The 26370-nt window shown below is 45.1% G+C and overlaps 1 protein-coding gene across 1 annotated transcript in view; it reads right to left on the reverse strand.

The window, feature by feature from the left end:
* Positions 1–1874: 1874 nt before the first annotated feature.
* The window catches only part of GALNT14 (polypeptide N-acetylgalactosaminyltransferase 14), a 188404-nt gene continuing 163908 nt past the window's right edge, over positions 1875–26370 (reverse strand). Inside the window, exons 11-15 of the mRNA XM_026658187.2 lie at positions 26092–26184; positions 22506–22589; positions 21244–21388; positions 6063–6182; positions 1875–5371 (exon numbers count right to left, since the gene is read on the reverse strand). Coding sequence (XP_026513972.1) covers positions 5213–5371; positions 6063–6182; positions 21244–21388; positions 22506–22589; positions 26092–26184 — 601 coding nt within the window. The 3' untranslated portion in view covers positions 1875–5212. The remainder of the gene's footprint in view (positions 5372–6062; positions 6183–21243; positions 21389–22505; positions 22590–26091; positions 26185–26370) is intronic.

Genomic DNA, 26370 nt, shown 5'->3' on the forward strand with positions numbered 1-26370 from the left:
TTCTCCAACACCTTCAGTTGGCACCAGGGTGTCGGCCATTCTCTGTGCAGACACCATCACACTGGCCCTCTCGAGCTCTGCAACAATCACACCCCCTTATCCCACCACCCTAGATACTTAAGAAATGCATAGGGGAAACTGAGGCACCCACACAATATTCAGTGAAAACATGAACATTCCCACTTCGTCACAGAGCCACTTGTGGATCCCAAGCCTCTGTCAGAGTAACACTGGTTTAACCTACCTGCACATGTACCAGTATTATTTAACCCAACAGCTGATGGACTAAACATTGTGTAAAACTCTCTCTATGTAGATAACATTGAAACCAGAGCCGAGAATGTAATTAAGAATAATTTATCCAGAAAAATCTAGTTGTGAATTGACCCTTACCTTTAGCAGTTCATGATTCTCTTGAATTTGTTATTAGAATTGTTTTCTTTATAATGTCTATGAATAATTCTTGGTCTGTAGTTTGATGTCTGAATAGCCAATGTCCAAAATATGAATGGGGCAGGTTAAATTTGATAGGACACATGAGTCCTATTGTAACTAGGGTTAGTTCTAGGGGAAGGCAATGAGGGCAGCTGCGCTGGGTGGCAACTTCAAGGGGGAGCCATACCACTTGGCTTTTTTTTTTTTTTTTTTTGCAAAACACCTAGGGTGGCTCCTCATTGTAACCCCTGTGGCCAGTGGTTTATCTGTCTGATCCATAAAGGATGTGAGTCTGTTACAGCAATAGAACCTGGCTCCTTAGCTCAAGCTATAGAGATTAGCATCCTTTAGCTCTGAAGGTTGCTCATATAGTGTGCTGGACAAGGGGGTGGCTGCCAACATATGGTATAATAAATAATAACACTTAGCATTTAGCTAGCACTCTACCTGTTCAAAGCACTTTACAATCATTAATACGGTAAGTCTCGCAAAACCAGTGTGAGATAGGTATATATTATTCTTATTTTACAGATGGGGGAGCTCAGGCAGCACTGAAACCACTACTGCAATTAGTAGAAGAAGCAGGATTAGAACTCAGTACATTGACACTTAGGCACTTTCCTCGGGACCACATTCCCACTCCATGTTAAGTCTTTTCCATGACTGGATAATTATAAATCTTCAAAGCAGAGTTCCTGTGTAGCTCTTTCATTTCTGAGTTATAAATTCACTTTCCATTTATTTTCCCCGACAACTGAGTAAAATTTGGTGTTTCAGCCACTGCTCTTGGCCTTAAACTCAATTGCTATGCTACTGACAGAAGGTGAAGGCAAAATAGGGTGACCAGATAGCAAATGTACAAAATCAGGAAGGGGTGGGGGGTAATAGGCGCCTATATAAGAAAAAGCCCCCAAAATAAGGACTGTCCCTATAAAATCGGGACATCTGGTCACCGTAAGGCAAAATGGCCTGAAATCAGGGGAACCAAATTATGATTTTGGGGAGGTGGGGAGTGTTTGTTTCCCCGCTTCACAACATCTTTCAGATTAGCTCTCATTAGGACATCAATCTATTCTATAATTATATTGTTAACATAACTTGTTCACCCAGGGTAGCTCATTTTAAAAGCAGCAGAAGGTTTGTCCTTCTTTGAGTTTCTCGCTTTGTTTCTCGTGGATCCAATTTTCTAGACGGCTTCCACTCAGGCACAAGGACAAGTGACTTACCCAAAGGTCACAAGCCCAGCCAGGATTAGAACCTTATCTTCTCTTCCTCGATCAGTGTAAAAAGCTGCCAAATAATATTGCTGCTGAGAGCACAGGTATAAATATTAGAGCCTATTCAGACACCTTGTCAAAGGGCTCCCAGCTCCCGGTTTATGGCAGGTGGAATCATAATAAATATGAAGGGGAAAAACAAACATAAAAAAAGCAAGTTAATCAGTAGCCAGAATATTTTAATAAGGTAATTAAACCTGTGGGGTAGAGTTGGATTTCACCAACACTTGCTTTTCTACTGACACCCAAAGCAAGGCTTTTCATGAGAGAGAACATTTGCAAAGTGCTGGAGAGTTGCATGACTGCTCATACTGAGTTTCATGGGAGTCGTGGTGACATTGCTCTAAATATACTGCTGATCAGAGGGCTGATCTCGCGCTCTGGGCCACGAAACAGGCTTCAGATAAAGGGCTGCATGGTGGATGTGGGGGATGGACTCATCCCTCCAGGCTGCTCTGTGGTGGCTTCTGCAGCCTCAGGACTGCAATATACTTTGCAGCTGCTGTGCCGACACTAGGTGGGTGGAGGGCTGGCTGATGCGTTGTTGCAATTCCACACCTACATCCAGCTTCTCTGTGCCAAGCCTCCTCACTGGAGCCTGATGGAGCACCTGTGTGGCACAGCTCCACAGTCACAGGGGATGCAGACCCTATCTTTATGCTCTGTCGCCTGCCCCCAGCCATCTCACAGCAATTGCACTGCAATTAGAGCCTTCTACAGACCTGATTTGGCCCAGAGGGTTAGGCCCCTGGAATAGTATTCAGATCTACCTCACCATATCAGGGAAGTGAAGTGAATTTGAACCAAGAGCTTCTTCTAACGTACATCTACACACCTATACATAAATGCAAATGCACCTACACTTCACATCTATACACAAATGCAGATGCACACACACATATGTACCTACACGTAAATGGACACACGTACACTAACACACATATATACACATACACAAATGCACGTGTACACATGTGCAGTGAGGTAGCACTTTGATTTTCTGCTAAGGTGAAAAACAGGGTTTGTTGTCCAAAACACTGGTTTTGGCCATCAGCAACATGGATGTTTTGAACCCACGGTGGAAAATGATTTGTTAGATGCACAATAGTTTCTTCACCCAGTTCTGGGCGGGAGCAAACCTGCTAAAGCAGAGAACTCCAGATTTAGAACCCACAGCCAAGCTGTAAATCGATTGCCTGGAGAACGCTGGAGAGCAGCAGCAGTTCTTACCAAAAAAGGCAAAGGCAGCATTTTGTCTGCTTATTTTGCAGGGAGCAGAAACGATGCAGCATCAAGGTATCACACTGCAAACACGACACAGGTGGGTTCAAGGTAAAACCCAAGCATTTGAGGGCTGCTTCGCCTCTGGGCCCCTCCCATCACTATTAGACGGTGAATTATTACAGCCTACCTGTCATTTGCAGCGGGAAAAACAGTTACGATAGTCACTGGCTCAATTAAATAAGGTAACCAGCAAGGGCATTGACAGCTTTGTGAATTGGGTTTTCTTTTTTCCCCGGTTCTATTTTTAATTGTATTGTTTCCCATCGGAAAGCTAAGCAATGAAAATGGTGCAATGCACTGCTGTGAAATGACGGCTTCCTTGAACCCTTTCACAATTCAAGTCCTTGAGGTTCACCCCATGATGGCGTGTTTGATTAGTAACCTAGTCTGCAGCAGATGGAAAAGCATATATACCCTGGGACCATGTGTAAATAACAAGAGATATGCTGGTGCTGCGCTTGATGCTCAGATGATTTACATGCATGACTCCCTCCAGGCACGCATGGGAGAAGCTAGTGCAGAGAAATCCTATCCCTAGCACTATATCCAAGAAGGTGGGCTGGGCAAAGTGGATAATGGGGTGCTTCACCTCCAGGTCACAGGTTTGAAGCCGGCACAGAGGATGGGACTTTTGTAGGAGCTTATGTGATTCAGGAGCACAAATCTCATTGACTTTCAAGTCACTTAGACCTTTTTGAAAATCCCATCCAGCGTTTGTTCTCAGAAGACATCTGTGCGGGGGCCTATGTGGAATGACTTGGTGAGTCCTATGCTGTTGGAAAGTCCTACTCCCCCATCCTCTTTTGCTATGCTGGGACCTAACCTGAAGACTGGCTCAGAAAGGACTGTTTCCCCTCAACTTCACATCCTGGGGTCTCCACTTCCCTCTCCCACTGAATCCCCTCACCCCCCACAACCATTATGTTGGCATTTTACCTCTGGCCAATGCCTGCTTCCTGGAACCTAAACATGTCACCTCTACCATACCCATGAGCACTAATGGCCACAGGGGAGAGAGAACCCTCAGGGATCTCCTGAGCTGCGGCTTCCTGCTCAGTGATGCAGCTGGGGGAATCCCAAATCCTTCCTTCCACACTCACATTCTGGGAGGCAGCAACAGCATTGGGGTGGTTTTCCCCTCTCCTGCTCTCTACAAAAGCCCTCTGCGTGACTCCCACCTGCATCTGTACCATGCAGAAAGAAGCCCCATCCCCTCAGGCCCCAGGGTCTTATGCTAGCACCAGCTTTTGTATTAAGCAGATTGGAAAACGCAAATATGGCACAATTACCTTCAAATAGCAAAATAGTACTTGGGTGATGTGTGGACATTTGAGTTACGCCAGATGTGAAACACGAGACATGTATTGAGGTTAATGGGGAATACTCAATGATCTTGGCTTGCCTGGGCCATTCAGACAGAAGAAGTAACAGTGTTATTGCTCCCCTCATGTTGTCAGAAAGATTTGTAGATTTAGGGCGCTCAGATATTTGGCCCCCACGGCATGGTTTGCTGGGTTCCATGCCTGGAGAGCAGAGAGCGGTGCAAACCCCCCCGTCATCTTAATTCTGGTGTCATGCATCAGATGACAGCATGGGCTCTCTGTACGCCATGTGTACAGACTATATACAAACAGGATCGTGCAATATAGCTTCATTCTAGCTGCCTGCAGAAGTCAAGCTCATTCACATTCATGAAAAGTGCAAAGATTACTTGGCATTTTCCGCTCGTCCCCCAGGCAACCATTTTTATCTCCCTTTAGCATCTCCTTCCCCCACCCACCAGCCTCCCCGCCACCCATGCGGCCAACTAGGCACGTGTCTCATTGTGTCCAGGTCTCCACTTTCTCTCCAAGGCTCTTCTACCAAAGTTTCCATCTTTGCAGTAAAACAATAAATACTGTACACACCGTATTTCAGTAGGGCCGTCCTCAGGCCTCAGCCAGGACTCAGTGTTATTGAAAGACATTTAGGGATTGGTTGTGTGTACTCATTAACTCTATCACTCCAACTGGCCACTAACTGCAGGTCACAGCTGACATCCCTTCTTCAACCTGGAGCTCCGCCGCCTAACCCTTTTTTACTCCTGCTCCCACCTCACAATGAACAAGGGCGCCCAATGGTTTTGCTGTTGAGTTCCCAACAGCCTCTGCTGTGTGCCATGGCTGCTTCCGATGAAGCTCTCGTGGCTGGTTTTGCTCGATGACTGCCATAGGCGGTCAGGACATCACCATGTCCCAGCGCTGACTCATGGCTGTGCTCTCACAAGGGTTGATGACGAGCTCTCTGGTGCTCTCGTTGGTGTCCCCCATCATTTCAGTGTCCAGGCAGAAGCGCGAGGCCATGTGCTCAATATGAGAACCAACTTTACCCCATCGCTGTGCAGGGAAACATGGGAAGAGGGATATGAGTGAGGGCTCAGGGGATGGCGCTAGCAGTATCAACAGCGGTATAACAATAATCACCCTTTAGATATACTGCTGGCTCAACCCAAGCTGCAGCAAGTACCAGGAGATGGCAGAAGATATTTAAACAAGGAAATCATTCGATTCTGCTTGCCCTGGTCCTAGGAGGAGCTAAGCACCCACAGCTCCCACTGAAGTCACTGAGGACACTTCACAATCCTTGTCAGCAGTATTCATGTTAGGTGGTAGCCTCTTCCTAGCTGCCAGGCTTCAAAAAATAATACATCAACAAAGGTTTTCTCCTCTAGGTCTGTGGTTCAAACGCCACCCAGAACATTAACTCCTGAAACATGGTAGCATCTGATGGCTGGCAGGCAGCCTGTGTGCAGTGAGCTGCTGGTTTCAGTTGGGTTTCTAATGGGCAATGTCCTCATGGCCAGCGGCATTAAGAGCCATGCTCACTGACACACTCAACTGGGAGGCCAAGGATTGAATGGGCCATAGAGACTCCACTGCCGCTAGCGCAGTATCTCCAGGACCCAGAACGCACTGGTGGGATGATGTGGGGGAAGCTTATACTGCCATCACCAGTGCTGTACCTGCTCTGGGGATAAACAGGACTCCAGGGCTGTCAAAGACAGCAACAGATCAATCAAAGACTTACCTGTTTGCCGTCACTTTCTTTGCAGGGTGACAGCAGCACTTGGGAGCCCGGGAAGAGGGTGTGCACTGACAAGCAGAGCTGCTGCTGGCGGACCTGATGGTTGTATGTGTACGTCCATTCCTGGAAGGAGAGAGAGGAGAAACCAGGACAAAATCAAACTCATTTTTTAGCATCCTTTCACCCTGAAAGGTGGAAACGAAACAGTCTCAAGACCTAGGGAGAGCTGCTGGGAAAAGGCCCTGTGAGGGGAGGGGCTCAAAGAGAATGAGGGGTGAGGGCAATAGCAGTAGAAAAGATGATCCCTTCTCTCCAGTAGGGGAAGAGAGACAGAAATGGTGCCCTTTCCTTTAAGTGGGATAGGATGCTTCCCCTATGGTGTGGCTGGGGTGAGGAGGAGGACATGATGTGTAGCAGATTTTGCTAGTCACCTGGGGTCTGATCCAGCTCCCATACAGTTCAATGGCCAAACTCCCCCTGATGCCAATGGTGCAGAAGGGAGCCCCAAAGGTTTAAAGCGGTCACACACATTATTAACTAGTTATGGTGCGCTGCCACCATGTCATTCATGCTGATCAGTATCATCTTATCATTTCCCTGTGGTTCTTCCACCCCCTCTGCTTGTTGTAGACACCTGTGGTCTCTCATTTTCTACTTACGTTGTAAGTTATTTGGCACAGGGACTGTCTCTTTGTTATGTTTGTACAGCGCCTAGCACAGTGGCGACCTGTTTCATGACCGCCAAATGGATAGTAATAGGAGCGTGAGATGCCTGGGTCGGGTGGTGCTCCCCCCCTATTCAGGAGGAATTCCTGTCGGCTTCAATGGGACTTACTGCTATCCCTAGAGGGGAGGGTTGAGTGTGCTAGTAGTTATTGGCCCATTAATGCCCTCGCTGTTTTTGTGGCAAGCTTTCTCCCAGGAACGTTTCCCTCTCTGGGCAGGGTTCCTTTTATTCAGGTCTCATCCATTGCTTGCCTCTATGTATATGTTAACCAGGTGTACAAGACAGGAGAGGTGGGAGGGAGCTGATGTTGACTTAGAGAGAAGCAGGGAGGAGCCGCAGCTGTTTACAGATCACCCAGTATATGAGAGACGCTAGACTGAAGTGGGTCAGTGGAGAAGCCTCCAGTGCTTGGAGCAGTGACTTCCAGGCTGGTACTGGAAGATGGAAAGGCTGCTTCATGAAGCCCTGCAACGCTTTGTTAATGCAAAGGGAATTAATGGAGAATGAATGCCCTGATTTTCAGAGGTGCTCAGCACCTGCAGCTCCCATTGACTTTGATTTGTAAAGGTTTCAGGCCGCATTAGTTTGCATTATTATAGAGAAAGAACACCTTCTTCCCTCAATATTGCAACACAATATGGTCAGCAGTTCTAACCCCTTTGATATGAAGATAGACAGCAACAGGTTTTTAGCTCCTGGGCATATACATTCTGTTTGATCTTGGCATTTAGCCACCTAAAAAGAAAAACGTGCATTGTACAAAAGGCCCAAGTTTACAAAGACTTTACACTTTGTCTCACATTTTTGTGCTTCTTAGGACCAGTGTCCACCATCTTCTAACAGAAATCAAAGCTGGCTGCTTAAACAGGCTGCCCGCAGGCTTGTCAGAGAGAATTGCCCAGGATTTCAACACAAGCAAGCAGCGTGCATTTTGGAGACACATACTGCGCCCAAAGGGCCTTTTGGCAGCTCCTTTTTCTTTGTCAGAGTTCACCTCATCCTACAGCTATTGAATTCCAAACATTCTACCGTACGTGCTGTCTGCTGCTGTGCAAGCTACAGGCCTGGGAAATTGTGTGCCAAATTAGTCCTGCATCTGTCAAGAATCAAGCCCCCCGGGGCCAAATCCAACACCTGTTCTTGGCATCTGTACCTCTCATAAACTGCTCTGAAAATTGACGTCACCCTCTTAACCAATTCTTCTTTGAAATGAAGGTGGGCCCAAGCCCAAACCATGGCTCTGAACAGGCCTAACTTTGGGGGAAGTTAACTTTGCACCTCCAACTCATTGCTCTGGGCCCCCACTGACTCACAGAGTATTTCCTTACTACACCAATAGCCCCATTGGCTTCAACTGGACTACTAGAAAAATGTACTATTCCAGTGAGTCTCAGCTTTCTCCACACCAGGAGCTCCTTTCTATACTGCAACCCCACCTCCTTACACACCTCCCCTCTAACCGGGACTAGCCTCCCATTTAGCAATATGGAACGGGTGACCCCTGTGATGAGACGCTCATCCACTACTCTTTGTAAAGCAGTAGACATGAGCCCTTTATAAGCAGGTTTATACAGTAGCATCACAATAGGGAATCCTCAACCGGTTTGAAACTGTGATGGGGGAAGGAGAGGGGCAATAAGAACCAGTTTCAAAGTCATCATGATCCAAGCCTCCTTTCTTAAGGATTGGATTGGTAATGGGAGAACATAAGAATGCTCATACTGGATCAGACCAATGGTCCATCTAGCCCAATATCCTGTCTTCCAACAGTGGCTGGAGCCAGCTGCTTCAGAGGGAATGAACAGAACAGGGCAACTATTGAGTGATCCATCCCCTATTATCCAGTCCCAGCTCCTGGCAGTCAGATGTTTAGGGACACCCATAGCATGGGGTTGCATCCCTGATAGGGTGACCAGACAGCAAATGTGAAAAATCGGGATGGGGTGGGGGGTAATAGGAGCCTATATAAGAAAAAGACCCAAAAATCGGGAGTGTCCCTATAAAATCAGGACATCTGGTCACCCTAATCCCTGACCATCTTGGCTAACAGCCATTGATGGACCTATCCTCTATGAACTTATCTAATTCTTTTTTTGATCCTGGTTATTCTTTTGGCCTTCACAACATCCTCTGGGAATGAGTCCCACAGGTTGACTGTGTACTGCATGCAGAAGTACTTCCTTATGTTTGTTTTAAACCTGTTCCTATTAATTTCAGTAGGTGACCCCTGGTTCTTGAGTTATATGAAAGGGTAAATAACACTTCCTTATTCATTTTCTCCACACCATTCATGATTTTATAGACCTCTATCATATCCCCCACTAGTCGTCTCTTTTCCAAGATGAACAGTCCCGGGTTTTTTAATCTCTCCTCATATGGAAGCTGCTCCATACCCCTAATCATTTTGTTGCCCTTTTCCAATTCTAATATATCTTTTTTGAGATGGGGTTACCAGAACTGCATGCAGTATTCAAGGTGTGGGCATATTATGGATTTATATATTTTCATTATAATATTTTCTGTCTTATCTATCCTTTTCCTAATGGTTCCTAACATCCTGTTAGCTTTTTTCACCACTGCTGCACTTTGAGCAGATGATTTCAGAAAACTATCCACAGTGACTCCAAAAACTCTTTCTGAAGTGGCAACAGCTAATTTAGATCCCATCATTTTGTATGTATAGTTGGGATTATGTTTTCCAATGTGCATTACTTTGCATTTATCAACATTGAATTTCATCTGCCATTTTATTGCCTAGTCACTCAGTACAGTGAAATACCTTTGTAACTCTTTGCAGTCAGCTTTGGATTTAACTATCTTGAGTAATTTTGTATCATTTGCAAATGTTGCCAGCTCACTGTTTTCTCCTTTTTCCCCCCCCAGATCATTTATGAATATGTTGAATAGCAGTGGTTCCAGTATAGATCCTTGGGGGATCCCACTATCTACCTCTCTCCACTGTGAAAACTGACCGTTTATTCCTATCCTTTGTTTTCTATCTTTAACCAGGTACTGAGCCATGAGAGGACCTTCCCTCTTATCCCATGGCTGCTTATTTTGCTTAAAAGTCTTTGGGGAGTGACCTTGTCAAAGGCTTTCTGAAACTCCAAGTGCACTGTATCCAGTGGATCACCCTTCTCCACGTGTTTGTGGATCCCCTCAAAGAATTCTAATAGATTGGTGAGGCATGGTTTTTCTTTAGAAACGCCATGTTGACTCTTCCCCAACATATGGTGTTCATCTATGCGTCTGATAATTCTGTTCTTTACTGTAGTTTCAACCAGTTTGCATGGTACTGAAGAGAGGCTCACCCGGCCATAATTGGCGGGATTGCCTCTGGAGCTATTTTTAAAAATCGGCATTGTATTAGCTATGCTTCAGTCATCTGGTATAGAGGCTGATTTGAGCTCACAGAAGGGCGTAAATGTTCAGAGGCCCCTCTGAACTATCTGAATATCAGGTGGGAAATCTCAAGACAACTCCATGGGCCTGACTTTTTAGACCTGATGATCTCCCACAGCCTGAGCTGAAGTCAACTAAAAAAAAAATCAGACTCTTTGAGAACCGCTTCTCTCGTGGCATTATGGCATTTTCACTTTCAGCCCTAGTGCTGAAAAGGTGCAAGAAAAGGAAAAATACTGGAAAAAATAAAGTGAACTGAACACTTTTGAACTTGTAAGATGCTTTGCTTTGAAACATGGGTGTGGGCAAAGGCCTATGTGGGTTCTTATTTTATCCCATCCCGTCCAACCCTTGTTTGGATCATTTCAGGTAAGTATACCTACTTCCTCTTCACAATAGACCATTTTATCTTTCCCTCAGGTTCTTAATGGATCAGGTAAAGGTAGGTACACAGTAGGGCTGAATACAAGCTTCAACTCTCATATGATCTAGGGCTGGAGGTGCGCAGAGCATTCTGGGATAGCTCTGAACAGGGGAGTCCCCATAGAGTATACCAGATGTAAAGGCAGCAGATTGTCCAGAAGAGGCCACTCTGCAGGCTGAGGGCCTACCACGGATGGGATGTGACAGTAGACATGAGGTGATGCAGAGACTACAGTTACAGCTTTTCAAAGACAAGCCAGCCTCTTGTTACAAGGTGGTGGAATTGTGTTTGTTGGGGGGGGGGGCAGGGGGCTGGATAGAGCAGAGAGGGTCACGAGCTGGTCACAATAAATGGTGATGCACCCTATGTGCTAAATGCTTTCCTCTGAAATCCCAGCTATACTAACTCCAGCTGAGGCTTGGGACTGTTTTTCAAAGCTTTAACATCATTCAAGGAGGCATCTGTCACTGCTACTCAGCATCGTTATGAATTAACAACATGATTTTAAATCGTCACCTTCGGCTTAGTGTAGGCTGGCTGACATATAAAAAGAACGCCTCTCAGCCAATCAGAGAGCAGCCAGCTGGAAGCCCTAGATAATGCGGGAAGCCTAGAGAGGTTCTACCATTGAGATACAAGAGCGCAGCTGTGCCCTGAGGCTGGAGAAGGAACAAGGTAAGGAAGGGTTAAAGCAAATCATTCCTGGAGAAGCCTGGGATGATCTCAGTTTATTATCTTATTAATATGAATAATTAATAACTCAATGTATCATTATAATTAGCATTCTATAGCCCAATCCATCTAAGGCTCTCCACGTGCCTCACTGCTATTAGTTGATCAGCTTTTCTCATGCCCCAGTGAGGTAGGTATTATAATCTCCATCTTACAAAGAGGGAAGCTGAGGTACAGAGAGGTGACATGTCTCAACTAATATCACTTAGGGCACCAACACTGGAGCAGGGGTGAGAACTCCCAGGGTCGGCTGACTTCCAGTCACCTACTCTAACTATTACACTGTCTCCCAGTGCCGTGAGCAGCTTGGTTTTTAATTTGTTTTAAAAAGTCCACATGGCCAGAGCAGGGGCAGTGCAATAGCATACTTAATAAATTGCCCAGGGAGGTTGTAGAATCTCCATCACTGGAGATTTTTAAGAGCAGGTTAGACAAACACCTGTCAGGGATGGTCTAGATAATATTTAGTCCTGCCATGAGTGCAGGGGACTGGACTAGATGACCTCTCAAGGTCCCTTCCATGAATCCTTTGTGTGCTACCCTCTACCAAGCCCATCTAAGGCCACACCTTTAAAGTACTAGCCTTTATCTGCAGTCACCCAGGAAGGCTGATATTAAATGCCAAGAGCCTCACTGGGGCCACTTTAGAAGATGTGTTGAACATGCCAATGCAGTCAAGTGAGGTGAAAGGAGAGCTGCTCTCAACACTTCCATTAGCTCTCCAGTCCCTATGTTGCCACATAAGCCACAGCGTGTGTTTTCAGTAAGTAGATGTTGCCTTAATACTCCTCATCGATTGGCCCTGATTCTGGACTAGGCTGCTGCCTCTCTGCTATGACTGATCCACCATAAAGTCACAGCTAAGTTGGCCTAACTGTTCCCAGTGAATATACCTGGTGTAGGGCACTTCCCTGGGAAGTGTGTGACTCAGTGGCTCTGCACTGCCCCTGTCGCAGTATCCAGTGTAGGGGAATGCCAGGGAAGCAGCAAGAGTGGGAGAGGGCATGCTGGGAAAGGGAGGCGCTATGAGCAGAGTGCTCTGCTCTCAGCTATTCATTCAAAATTGCAATAAGTTAGAGCACCCCTTGGGGCAAACACTGAGGTCTTAAAGTCATCTTTGCTCCCCCAGCTTGCACCCTGAGAGGCACAGCTCAGAGTTGGGGCCACTGCATTTAGCAGGATTACAGTAGGATCCTGGGGACCTGGATTCAGTGGTCCAAGAAGGTCCTAAGTACGAGGGAGTCTCTGAGGGTACATCTTCACTACCGGCTGGTCTATCCAGGAAGGGTCAAAGGGGAAGATCAAAAAGTCTAATCAGGTGAGGCTGGATTGAGCAAGGAGGCAGAGTTCATTGGGGCTTGGGGGAGGAAGATCAAGGAGCTCATTAAGGAGGGACAGAGAGAGGAAGAGAGTCTGAGAGGCAGAGCAAGGATTTAGGAGGGAAACTCTGTGAGGGGAGATGGTTCTGATGTTTTTCAGACTCTGAAAGTTTTGGTGGATCCACAGTTTTTGTAGTACTAGTCCTCCCCTCGGATGGCTAGCAGTGAACCGCGAACTTTGGGACAAAGCTGCCACGTCAGGTCACCATGCTGTAGTTCCCTCGCATTTGGACGCAATGACGCAGCATCACAGTGTTCTGTCGGAGAGTGGCAGCTTCCCTCTCCTAACGCACAGTCATCTTGCTGCTGCCGATGACGTGCTCAAGTGTATCGAGGCCTAAGAGGCTTCTGATTTTTGTTCTCAAGCATGTCAGGCTGCCGGGAACTGCTAATGATTAATGGGTTTATTAAATGAATCCCAGAGTCAGAAATCTATTCCAAAAAGGTTCCTGCACAGCCTAATATCAACTGATGCTCCGTTACAACAGAAAACAAATGCACAAGCCAACCAGTGACATCTTCATTAGAGGATCCAGGGCAAAATTACGATCAATTATTTACTCCCTAATGCATTTTGCTGGTGAAGAGCTAAATCAATCAATTCCTTTAGTAAATGAGACACAAGATGGAAAAATACCAAGCTTCTGGCCGGGAGCACTGTAGAGACAGCATACTCAGCCCTGGGAAATGAGCATCTAGTCCTGCTCCACAGAACTCCCTCCGCACAGCTGAATTAAGGTCTGGCATCCTTGGACTCAGCAGGGAGTGATGCTACACCTTCCTCACCAGAGGGGAGAACGCCACAGTGCAGGGAGGGAGGGATGGGACCCAGGAGGGAGGTGGCCTGGACTCTCCTGGCTCTGCCACTGATTCACTGTGACAAATCAACACATGGCTATCATTTTCAAAGGGGCTTAGTTATCACGTGACAAATTTGTCTGTGCCTCAGTTTCTCCACCTCTAAAATAGGCATTATACTACACTACATCAGAAGGGTGTTGTGTGAATTAAGGCTAGATCCTCAAAGGTGTAAATCTGCCTAGCTCCTAGATCCACTGAAGTCAATGGAACTTCATCAGTTTATACCAACTGAGGATCTGGCTCTTAATTCATTAATGTTTGCAAAGACCTTTGAGAGCATTGTATGGAAGGAGCCATGGAAGTGCAAATAAGTAACCAATATACTACTACTAATACTCATGGGGAAAGGTCTTGGACAGACAGGATCCTTTCAATGGATTTGGTGCACATTGAGAAACACACCCTTGTTTTGGATAAACCCATTTTCCAAATAATCAAGCTTTGATTAAACAAGATTGGATTCAACTATGATAGGATATAATTGACAGGAACTGCACTGTTTTCTACAGCCATCAATGCACATAAGCAGGATTTTGAATTACTGCCTATTCTATATTTTGCGATCTGTTAATGGAAGTCCCAACGGCAATACACACAGTTAGGCTTTACCTACACTAGCACTTTTGTCAGTCAGGGGCATGAAAAACACACCCCTGACTGACATAAGTTTCTCCTACAAAAGTGCTGGTGTGGACAGCACTATGTTGGCAGGAGATGTTCTCCTGCCGACATAGGCTAGGTCTACACTACAGCGGGGTTCCGACCTAAGATACGCAACTTCAGCTACGTGAATACCATAGCTGAAGTTGCGTATTTTAGGTCGGCTTACCTGGCGGTGAGGACGGGGGAAAGCCGACCGCTGCCGCGCTGCCGCCGACTCCACTGCCGCCTCTTGCCGAGGTGGATTTCCGGAGTCGACGGCAGAGCGATCAGGGATCGATTTTACCGCGTCCTCACGAGACGCGGTAAGTCGATCCCCGATAGACCGATTGCTACCCGCCGGATCGGCGAGTAGTGAAGACATACCCATAGCTAACGCTGCTCATTGGGGTGGTTTAATTATGCTGGCAGGAGAGCTCTCCCCTGCTGGCAAAGAGTGGCTACATGGGAGATCTTATAGCAACACAGTTGTAACAGTACAGACAGTGCCACTGTCAGGATCTGTAGTGTACAGATAGCCTTAAGGGACAGAGTACGGTAATTTCCAACATTTTTGTGATAATCTAAACTATGAAGGAACACTGTCAACTTCACAAATCATATTTTTGTGTCTACCTACTTTAGTTACAAGTAACACCTAAGATCACTACAACTGCCAGAGATTGGAAATCAGTTTTTTTTCTATTTTTGTCTGTTTGCTTTGTGCATTTGTTACTATTTTGTATATCATCAGTTTCACTGTTTTTTGCAGAGTTAGTCCTAGAGCTAGACAAAAAATGGAATTTTCATCCCACAAGAAAATTTGACATTTTGAAACTATTTTGCACCTTGAATCAGAGCGGGAAGTTGAAATGTCAAAAAATGTTGTGGAACAAAAAATTCTGAAAAGTATGGGTAGTGGTGGTCGGAGACTCTCTGCTGAGGGGGACGGAGGCGCCCATCTGTCGCCCTGACATTTCATCTCGGGAGGTATGCTGCCTGCCGGGAGCCCGTATCCGAGACGTTACGGAGGCATTGTCGAGGATTATCCAGCCCTCTGACTACTACCCCATGCTACTCATCCATGTGGGCACAAATGATACTGCGCGGTGTGACACTGAGCGGATCAAGAGTGACTACAGGGCTCTGGGAGTACGGGTGAAGGAGTTTGGAGCGCAGGTGGTATTCTCTTCGATTCTTCCTGTCAAAGGTAGGGGCCCGGGCAGAGACAGATGCATCATGGAGGTGAATGCCTGGCTGCGAAGATGGTGTCGCCAGGAGGGCTTTGGCTTCCTAGACCACGGGATGCTATTTGAGGAAGGACTGCTAGGCAGAGATGATGTTCACCTTTCGAGGAGAGGAAAGACCCTATTTGGACACAGACTGGCTAACCTAGTGAGGAGGGCTTTAAACTAGGTTCGACGGGGACAGGTGAGCAAAGCCCGCAGGTAAGTGGGGAACATGGAGACCTGGGAGATGGGTCGGAGATGAGAGGGAGTGTGGGCTATATTGGCAGAGAGAAAGGAGGGTCAGGACAAAACCGGGAGGAAAGATCAAACCAGTATCTTAGATGCCTATATACAAATGCGAGAAGTATGGGTAATAAGCAGGAAGAACTGGAAGTGCTAATAAATAAATACAACTATGACATTGTTGGCATCACTGAAACTTGGTGGGATAATACACATGATTGGAATGTTGGTGTGGATGGATACAGCTTGCTCAGGAAGGATAGACAGGGGAAAAAGGGAGGAGGTGTTGCCTTATATATTAAAAATGTACACACTTGGACTGAGGTAGAGATGGACATAGGAGACGGAAGTGTTGAGAGTCTCTGGGTTAGGCTAAAAGGGGTAAAAAACAAGGGTGATGTCATGCTAGGAGTCTACTACAGGCCACCTAACCAGGTGGAAGAGGTGGATGAGGCTTTTTTTAAACAACTAACAAAATCATCCAAAGCCCAAGATTTGGTGGTGATGGGGGACTTCAACTATCCGGATATATGTTGGGAAAATAACACAGCGGGGCACAGACTATCCAACAAATTCTTGGACTGCATTGCAGACAACTTTTTATTTCAGAAGGTTGAAAAAGCTACTAGGGGTGAAGCTGTTCTAGACTTGATTTTAACAAATAGGGAGGAACTCGTTGAGAATTTGAAAGTAGAAGGCAGCTTGGGTGAAAGTGATCATGAAATCATAGAGTTTGCAATTCTAAGGAAGGGTAGAAGGGAGAACAGCAAAATAGAGACAATGGATTTCAGGAAGGCGGATTTTGGTAAGCTCAGAGAGCTGATAGGTAAGGTCCCATGGGAATCAAGACTGAGGGGAAAAACAACTGAGGAGAGTTGGCAGTTTTTCAAAGGGACACTATTAAGGGCCCAAAAGCAAGCTATTCCGCTGGTTAGGAAAGATAGAAAATGTGGCAAAAGACCACCTTGGCTTAACCATGAGATCTTGCATGATCTAAAAAATAAAAAGGAGTCATATAAAAAATGGAAACTAGGACAGATTACAAAGGATGAATATAGGCAAACAACACAGGAATGCAGGGGCAAGATTAGAAAGGCAAAGGCACAAAATGAGCTCAAACTAGCTAAGGGAATAAAGGGGAACAAGAAGACTTTTTATCAATACATTAGAAGCAAGAGGAAGACCAAAGACAGGGTAGGCCCACTGCTTAGTGAAGAGGGAGAAACAGTAACAGGAAACTTGGAAATGGCAGAGATGCTTAATGACTTCTTTGTTTCGGTCTTCACCGAGAAGTCTAAAGGAATGCCTAACCTAGTGAATGCTAATGGGAAGGGGGTAGGTTTAGCAGATAAAATAAAAAAAGAACAAGTTAAAAATCACTTAGAAAAGTTAGATGCCTGCAAGTCACCAGGGCCTGATGAAATGCATCCTAGAATACTCAAGGAGCTAATAGAGGAGGTATCTGAGCCTCTAGCTATTATCTTTGGAAAATCATGGGAGACGGGAGAGATTCCAGAAGACCGGAAAAGGGCAAATATAGTGCCCATCTATAAAAAGGGAAATAAAAACAACCCAGGAAACTACAGACCAGTTAGTTTAACTTCTGTGCCAGGGAAGATAATGGAGCAAGTAATTAAGGAAATCATCTGCAAACACTTGGAAGGTGGTAAGGTGATAGGGAACAGCCAGCATGGATTTGTAAAGAACAAATCATGTCAAACCAATCTGATAGCTTTCTTCGATAGGATAACGAGTCTTGTGGATAAGGGAGAAGCGGTGGATGTGGTATACCTAGACTTTAGTAAGGCATTTGATACGGTCTTGCATGATATTCTTATCGACAAACTAGGCAAATACAATTTAGATGGGGCTACTATAAGGTGAGTGCATAACTGGCTGGATAACCGTACTCAGAGAGTTGTTATTAATGGTTCCCAATCCTGCTGGAAAGGCATAACGAGTGGGGTTCCGCAGGGGTCTGTTTTGGGACCGGCTCTGTTCAATATCTTCATTAACGACTTAGATATTGGTACAGAAAGTACGATTATTAAGTTTGCGGATGATACCAAACTGGGAGGGATTGCAACTGCTTTGGAGGACAGGGTCATAATTCAAAATGATCTGGACAAATTGGAGAAATGGTCTGAGTTAAACAGGATGAAGTTTAACAAAGACAAATGCAAAGTGCTCCACTTAGGAAGAAAAAATCAGTTTCACACATACAGAATGGGAAGAGACTGTCTAGGAAGGAGTACGGCAGGAAGGGATCTAGGGGTTATAGTGGACCACAAGCTAAATATGAGTCAACAGTGTGATGCTATTGCAAAAAAAGCAAACGTGATTCTGGGATGTATTAACAGGTGTGTTGTGAGCAAGACACGAGAAGTCATTCTTCCGCTTTACTCTGCTCTGGTTAGGCCTCAGCTGGAGTATTGTGTCCAGTTCTGGGCACCGCATTTCAAGAAAGATGTGGAGAAATTGGAAAGGGTCCAGAGAAGAGCAACAAGAATGATTAAAGGTCTTGAGAACATGACCTATGAAGGAAGGCTGAAAGAATTGGGTTTGTTTAGTTTGGAAAAGAGAAGACTGAGAGGGGACATGATAGCAGTTTTCAGGTATCTAAAAGGGTGTCATAAGGAGGAGGGAGAAAACTTGTTCACCTTAGCCTCTGAGGATAGAACAAGAAGCAATGGGCTTAAACTGCAGCAAGGGAGGTCTAGGTTGGACATTAGGAAAAAGTTCCTAACTGTCAGGGTGGTTAAACACTGGAATAAATTGCCTAGGGAGGTTGTGGAATCTCCATCTCTGGAGATATTTAAGAGTAGGTTAGATAAATGTCTATCAGGGATGGTCTAGACAGTATTTGGTCCTGCCATGAGGGCAGGGGACTGGACTCGATGACCTCTCGAGGTCCCTTCCAGTCCTAGAATCTATGAATCTATGAATCTAATCGGAAATGTTAAAACAAAAATGTTGTTTCCTTTTGATCAAAAATGTTAATTTGATATGATGAGATCGTCATTTTTCATTCAAAATATCATGACATTGCAAATGGTGTTTCATTTTGAAATGTTGGCTTAAAGCAACATTTTTCATTCTGATTTTCCCAATTGGAAAAATTTGAAAATGGCATCAAAATGCATTGAAAATTCCAGGTTTGACTAGACCGCATTTTCTGAGAGAATTTTTTATGCAACATGTTTCAGCCAGCTCTAGTTAAGCCTTTCCCTGCTGTTTGTGTGGAACTTCTACACAGCAGCAGTCAAAAGAAAAATATTTTTAAAACCAGGATAATGTGACTGTTATACTATAAAAATTGTCACAGAAATTCTGGGGTAACACCTGGAATCCAACTTGCCATTGTCTATTTAACAGTACAGAAAAGTAGGCTTTTTGCATGTATTAGAGATGTAGAATGGTAGGTAAAATGCATATACAATGGCAGGCCTCGTTTGCACATGCAAATTAGGTAATTCTGCAGCAATATAGCCACTGTTGGTCACTTATGTGACTAATTACCCACTGTGCATGTGTAACCCCCACACACTTAGGCTATGTCTACACTACAAGCTAGAGGTGTGATTCCCCTGCTCATGTACACATACTCGCACCAGCTACCATAAATCACAGTGTAGCCATGGTAGCATGGGTACTGGCAGGTTAACTGTGCCTCGCACTGCTGCTACTGTGCTACTGTAGTTACACTTCTACTTATGCTTGCCTGATGAGAGTTAGCATGAGTATGTGTACACAAGCAAGGGAATCCCACCGTGCAGGCTGGTGCGTTGATGCAACAGCACCTCCTTTGGCCATGTAGAGTGTTGCACCAGAGTCCACTCAGTCTGGCTGGGATATGTGGTTTTCCCTTCATCCTTGGTGGGGTCAGCTGGTCCTGGTATCCAGGGGGTCTGGATTCTCCCTCAGTTCTTAAGTCTCTCAGGGGTTAGTAGGGGAACCCAGGACTGCCCACTCCATGAGGTTGCAGCTCAGCACCCTTAAGCCAAACAGGAAGAATTGGGCCTCTACAACTCTTCCTGCTGCACCCTGAGCTCCTTCCTTCCTTCCCATAGGCTTTTCAGCCTGTTGGTCCAGTTGTCCTCTCTCAGGATGTGGATTCTGCAAGGCTCCTCAGCAGCTTGCTGGCAGGAGTTTCCTTCTCCAGTCTGCTTGCTCCTCTGGCAGCAGCCCTGCCCCAATGCCTCCCAGCTCTTTTATTCTCACAGCTGCTGTGAGGCAGCCAATCAGCCTGGGCCAGCAGTACTTAACCCCTTGGCCGCAGGGGGTATATACTCCCCATGACACACCCCTAGCTCACAGTGTAGACAGAGCTGCAATTATTGCATTTGTGTGCACAAAGTAAGTGTACAGGTGCATACTATCTATTTGTACAGCTCCCATAGAATATCAGGGTTGGAAGGGACCTCAGGAGGTCATCTAGTCCAACCCCCTGCTCACAGCAGGACCAATCCCCAGGCAGATTTTTGCCCCAGATCCCTAAATGGCCCCCTCAAGGATTGAACTCTCAACCCTGGGTTTAGCAGGCCAATGCTCAAACCACTGAGCTATCCCTCCCCCCGCATCACTGGAGTATCTGAGCACCTCATAGACCTTAATGAACTTGTTTTCATAGCACCTCTGAGGAGTAGGGAAGTGTATTATCCCTGTTTAACAGAGGGGGAACTGAGCCTCGAAGAGATTAAATGACTTGCCCAAGGTCACACAGGAAGACAGTGGCACAGACGGGATTTAAACCCAGATCTTCTGAGTCCAAAGACCTCAGCAGAAGATCACCCTTCCTGTTCTAATGTATCAGAGAATCTGGAGCAGAGAACACATGCTGACTGATGTTGCATATTTCTTCTCTCAGTGAGAATTTGAAAAATAAATGAGGTCACGCTCATTAAGCTCTTGCTAGTTTAATGGGCAATTTAATATTGAATGAATGCAGACTATGAAGTTATAAATACCATCGCAATTCAGTACATTTTGAAATTGAAAGAGGAGTAAATAGGTCGGAAAGATGAGGGGAAATTATAGTTCTCATTTTCTTCCTCTGATCTCTTCATTTGAATTGCATGTGAAAAGCAGAGATGTCTGGGTGAGCTGAGCTGCCAATGAAGAGTGCTCAGTGCAGCTCAGGAAAGGCGGGTTAGGGCAAAGGTGGTCTTAGGTCATCTTTGCATTCACTTAACTCTGGGGCTGTCTGGTTGCAGGGCTAGTCGCCTGGTGGCTGCGGCAATTGACAGGGGCTGCCAATGGCCCCAAGTGATTTTGATTGATTGGCAACTGGGGATGATCAGGAGTCCCTCGCCACACCTCCACCCCCTTTTCCCAACCACTGGGAAGGGAAGTGGCAGCAGCTCAGTGCCACTCAGAGATTGCCCTGCAGGGGGCAATCTTCCAGCGGCCGACTATGCGGGCAAAGCTGCCCCCATAAACTGGAGGCTCAGGGCCCCTGACGGATCAGCTTTAAGATCCCAGGTGAACTCCGATGTGTAGCTCAGGTTTCCTTTCATCTCTATTAGAGGGGCAGGCCTAAAACAGTTACCTGTGCCACTGCTGCCACACCTTTGCTGCTGATGCAGGGATTTAAGCTGAGGACGGGGAACTCCTGATCTTCAGACTTCTGGGACTCCAGACACCTCTGTCTCTGCCGGATCATTCCAGACTGATACAGTGATTCCTTAGGAATCCTGGGGAAATAACCCAAGATGATGTTACAGTACCTGCTGTAGACATGCCTGGCATTCAGAGAAAGGTGAGGCTGTTCACCTAGTTGGATGGATTCGTTTCTGAAACGAAGAACTGCAAGGCCCATCACAGCGATGAGTCGCTATGCGTATTACAGAGGACGGATATTTCCATTGCAGAACAGGTATCTCATATTGGACTGAGCATTCCTATGTGGCATCACTACAGGAGATAGACTAAGAGCATGGCATACGGCAAATACAGCAGACAGAAATAAATTGGGTGCCTGTTAAAGGTCTGTCTTTGACTCACAAGTGTGAGAGAACCTCAAATTCAGCTGCCCACCAGTCTCTCTCTCAGTGCAGTGCCTCTTTGTATGAAGATAGCTCTATACAGTAAGAGCTCATCTACACGTGATATGCTACAGCAGCACAGCTGCACCGCTTTAGCACTTCAGTGTAGACATTACCTAGGCTGATGGGAGGGGTTCTCTCATTGGCTTAGGTAATCCACCTCCCCGAGAGGTGGTAGCTAGGTCAACAGAAGAATTCTTCCATCAACCTAGTGCGTTCTACACCAGGGATTAGGTCGGTTTATCTACGTCACTCCGGGACGTAGCGTTTTCACATCCTTGAGCAACGTAGCTGGATCGACTGAACTTTTTAGTATAGATCAAGCCTAACTCTCAGTCTTTTTCCCTCTCTGACTCCACATTCAATCACTCCTAGCGGGTCCCTGTATGCATCTCCAGAATCCTTTGCACCATTTCCCAAGATGGCTGATGGTAGCCACTGACTACTGATGGTAGCAATGGCTTCTGGGGCACTTCTGGTGCCCGTGGGGGAGCCAGTTGAAAGTAGCTAAGAAAACACACTTTAGCAGAAAACCTGAGACACAGAGTGAGATGAGCTCTGGCTCAGCAGCCCTCAGACATCTGCTGTTGCCTACAGGCAGAGAACAACTTCCTGAAAAAAGGTTCTCAATGATGATTTCTGAGTTCTCCCCTCTCCCACAGAACCTGAAAGCACTGGTGAAAATGGAGATCCGTGACGTATCGGTCACATACCAATCAGCTGGCGATGAATCTTTATGAAGAAGAATATAACAACTGGCCAATACCTAAGTTCTGGATAAACATTTTCCAGGTACCACTTGAAGGTCTGGCATTTCAAGCTCTTCCTCAGTTCCAGTCTGCTCTGGATGCTGTGGGGGAAAAACATGACATAGTTATAATAATTGTAGTGAACACATAGATGATACATACGGAGGCAAATCTGAGTCACGAAGATCAGATCCAAGTCACAAGGGAGGAAGAAAAGGTTTGTATATGTATCAAGCCAATAACATGCAGGACTGGGAGTCAAGAGACCTGGCTTCTATTCCTGACTCTGCCACTGATATGCGTATAAATAAATATATGGAGATGTACCTATCTCATAGAACTGGAAGGGACCCTGAAAAATCATTAAGTCCAGCACCCTGCCTTCACTAGCAGGACCCAGTACTGATTTATTGCCCCAGGATTGAACTCACAACCCTAGGTTTAGCAAGCCAATGCTCAAACCACTGAGCTATCCCTCCCCCAAATCATTTCACTTCTCTATACCTTGGTTTCCCTGTCTGTAATATGGAACTAATGATACTTCTCCACCTTTGTACAGTGCTTTGAGACTGAAGGACGAACAGGCTGCTATAAGAAGAAAATATTTAATATATGCTATTTAATGTACTAAATTAATATAGGAATTTTGAAATGAAATGAATATATATTTTATGCTAACAAAATAATAATAAAAATGTCCTAATTCAGCAAAACACTTCAATATGTGCTTAAATCCCTTTGAAGTCAGTGGGATTTAAGCACATGCTTAAGCACCTATTGAAGTCCAGGAGGCAGGTGGGCACAAGCCTGCTTGTATCTGAATGCTCCTCCCCCAGCCTAAAGGGAGGAGCGACTGAACCCAGGATTCAAATGAAGATGGGGACAATTCCCCCCCGCTTAAGTACTTTGCTGAATCAAGGCCAAATTTACCAGCTGGGGGAGCATATTGTACAGAATGGCTGTTTCCTGGTTCCAGCCCACTACCTGGGCAGGCCATGCTCCCTTTTAACCGTCCAGCTGAGCAAGGGTCAAGCTAGCACATGGGGGCTGTTAGTAACTATGAAGCAGTAGGAAGCATCCCACAGAGTTTGCTTTCCCCTTCCCAGAACCCTCTGTCCTCTCTGCAGTCCAGTTTGCCTAGGGTGACAGAGCGTTTCCTTCCCTCCGTGCTGGTAGCAGAGAAGAGGATATGGCTGACTAAACAAGTCAGGCTGCACAGTATTTGAATAATCTAGATTCCCTGAAAATTGAAAAGCAGGAGAGAATCTGCTCCAGCAATTCACCTTTGGACTGAGACCCTGCATGCTCATTCTCAGCTTGAAAGGAGAATCTCTGTGAAAGCAAGGAGCATGTGAAACTAGGGGATTAGAATGCAAGGCTGGCTGTTATCTGAACTCAAGGGTTTGCTGCTTGTGAATAGACCTTTTTTTAATAAGGAGGATTTCTGAGTAGCCATGATTATAAGGGAAAGAATCACAAATGTCCTGGTGGAGTATAAAGCAGTAATTCAGCTTCCATAAATCCACATCTGCCAAGACGGGGTCCAGAACATGCTGATTATTTTTCTTGCCTGCTGGTTTCACTTCTAAACTATAATGTTAAAGCCCATCTCTAGGACTAGAGCTACTTGAAGTCAAGAGCAGGAATCTGGCTCGGGGGGTGGGGGAAGGAATTCCCGAGCAAGAATTCAGTCCTCTCCTTGGCATCACCTAACAGCTTCTAAATAGGGCTGTCAAGCGATTAAAAAAATGAATCGCGCACTGTTAAACAATAATAGAATACCATTTATTTAAATATTTTTGGATGTTTTCTACATTTTCAAATATATTGATTACAATTACAACACAGAATACAAAGTGTGCAGTGCTCAGTTTATATTGATTTTTTATTACAAATATTTGCACTGTAAAAAAACAAAAGAAATAGTATTAGGTGAATTGAAAAATACAAGTACTGTAGTGCAGTCTCTGTATCGTGAAAGTTGAACTTACAGATGTAGAATTATGTACAAAAAACCTGCATTCAAAAACAAAACAATGTAAAACTTTAGAGCCTACAAGTCCAATCAGTCCTACTTCTTGTTCAGCCAATTGCTCAAATAAGTTTGTTTACATTTGCAGGAGATAATGCTGCCCTCTTCTTGTTTACAATGTCACCTGAAAGTGAGAACAGGCATTTGCATGGCACTGTCGTAACCGGTGTCACAAGATATTTATGTGCCAGATGCGCAAAAGATTCATATGTCCCTTCATGCTTCAGCCACCATTCCAGAGGACATGCACCCATGGTGATGACAGGTTCTGCTTGATAATGATCCAAAGCAGTGCGGACTGATGCATGTTCATTTTCATCATCTGAGTCAGATGCCACCAGCAGAAGGTTGATTTTCTTTTTGGTGGTTCGGGTTCTGTAGTTTCCACATCAGAGTGTTGTTCTTTCAAGACTTTTGAAAACACGCTCCGCACCCCGTCCCGATCAGATTTTGGAAGGCACTTCAGATTCTTAAACCTTGGTTCCAGTGCTGTAGCTATCTTTAGAAATCTCACATTGGTACCTTCTTTGCATTTTGTCAAATCTGCAGTGAAAATGTTCCTAAAACGAACATGTGCTGGGTCATCATCCGAGACTGCTATAACATGAAATATATGGCAGAATGCGGGTAAAACAGAATAAGAGACATACAATTTTCCCCAAGGAGTTCAGTCACTACGTAATTAACACATTATTTTTTAAACAAGCATCATCAGCATGGAATCACGCCCTCTGGAATAGTGGCCGAAGGATGAAGGCGCATATGAATGGTTAGCATATCTGGCACGTAAATACCTTGCAATGCTGGCTACAAAAGTGCCATGCGAATGCCTGTTTTCACTTTCAGGTGACATTGTAAATAAGAAGTGGGCAGCATTATCTCCTGTAAATATAAACAAATTTGTTTCTTTTAGTGATTGGCTGAACAAGAAGTAGGACTGCGGGGACTTGTAGGCTCTAAAATTTTACATTGTTTTGTTTTTGAGTGCAGTATTGTAACAAAAAAAAAAATCTACATTTGTAAATTGCACTTTCACGATAAAGAGATTGTACTACAGTACTTGTATGAGGTTAATTGAAAAATACAATATCTTTTGTTTACAGTGCAAATATTTGTAATAAAAATAATATAAAGTGAGTACTGTACACTTTGTATTCTGTGTTGTAATTGTAATCAATATATTTTAAAATGTAGAAAAACATCCAAAAATATTTAATACATTTAAATTGGTATTCTACTGATTAACAGTGTTATTAAAACTGTAATTAATCGCGATTAATTTTTTTAATTGTGATTATTTTTTATTTTAGTTAATTGCGTGAGTTAACTGCAATTAATTGACAGCCCTTCTAAACAAACTGGTTATATGCTTGGGAGCTGGGACTGTATCACCTTACATGTAGCATCTGCCTATTATTAGCACTTAATTATCTGTTACCACAGAAACTACATGGCGACATCTCCACAGCTGCATACAATGCCCCTGTATCATCATCTTGAACTTTTCATTGCATCAGGCTCACTTCACAGACCTCTTTGCGCTTCAACTGGCCACCAGAATCACCACTTACTCTCCGTAAGGTCTCCCTTGTGCTGCAGGCCGGGCAGCATAGTAGTATTGTTTGAACTCATCCATCCACACTTCGGCTGTGCGCTTGGTATTTCTAGAGGAGCAACAAAGGGCTGAGGTGAAAACCTATGAAGCGTATAAAGGGACTTCCAACATTCTATCAAGGGAGCCAGAACGGCAAAGCCAAAAAAAAAAAAAAAAAACCTGCGGCGCGGAACGGCAAAGCAGGAAAAAAAACCCTGCAGGGCGGCCGGAGCAAGGGTGCAGGGGGACTCCCTGC

This window comes from Terrapene carolina, unplaced genomic scaffold, assembly GCF_002925995.2.
Source record: "Terrapene carolina triunguis isolate 2854851 unplaced genomic scaffold, T_m_triunguis-2.0 Scaffold406, whole genome shotgun sequence".
Classification (NCBI taxonomy): Eukaryota; Metazoa; Chordata; order Testudines; family Emydidae; genus Terrapene; species Terrapene triunguis.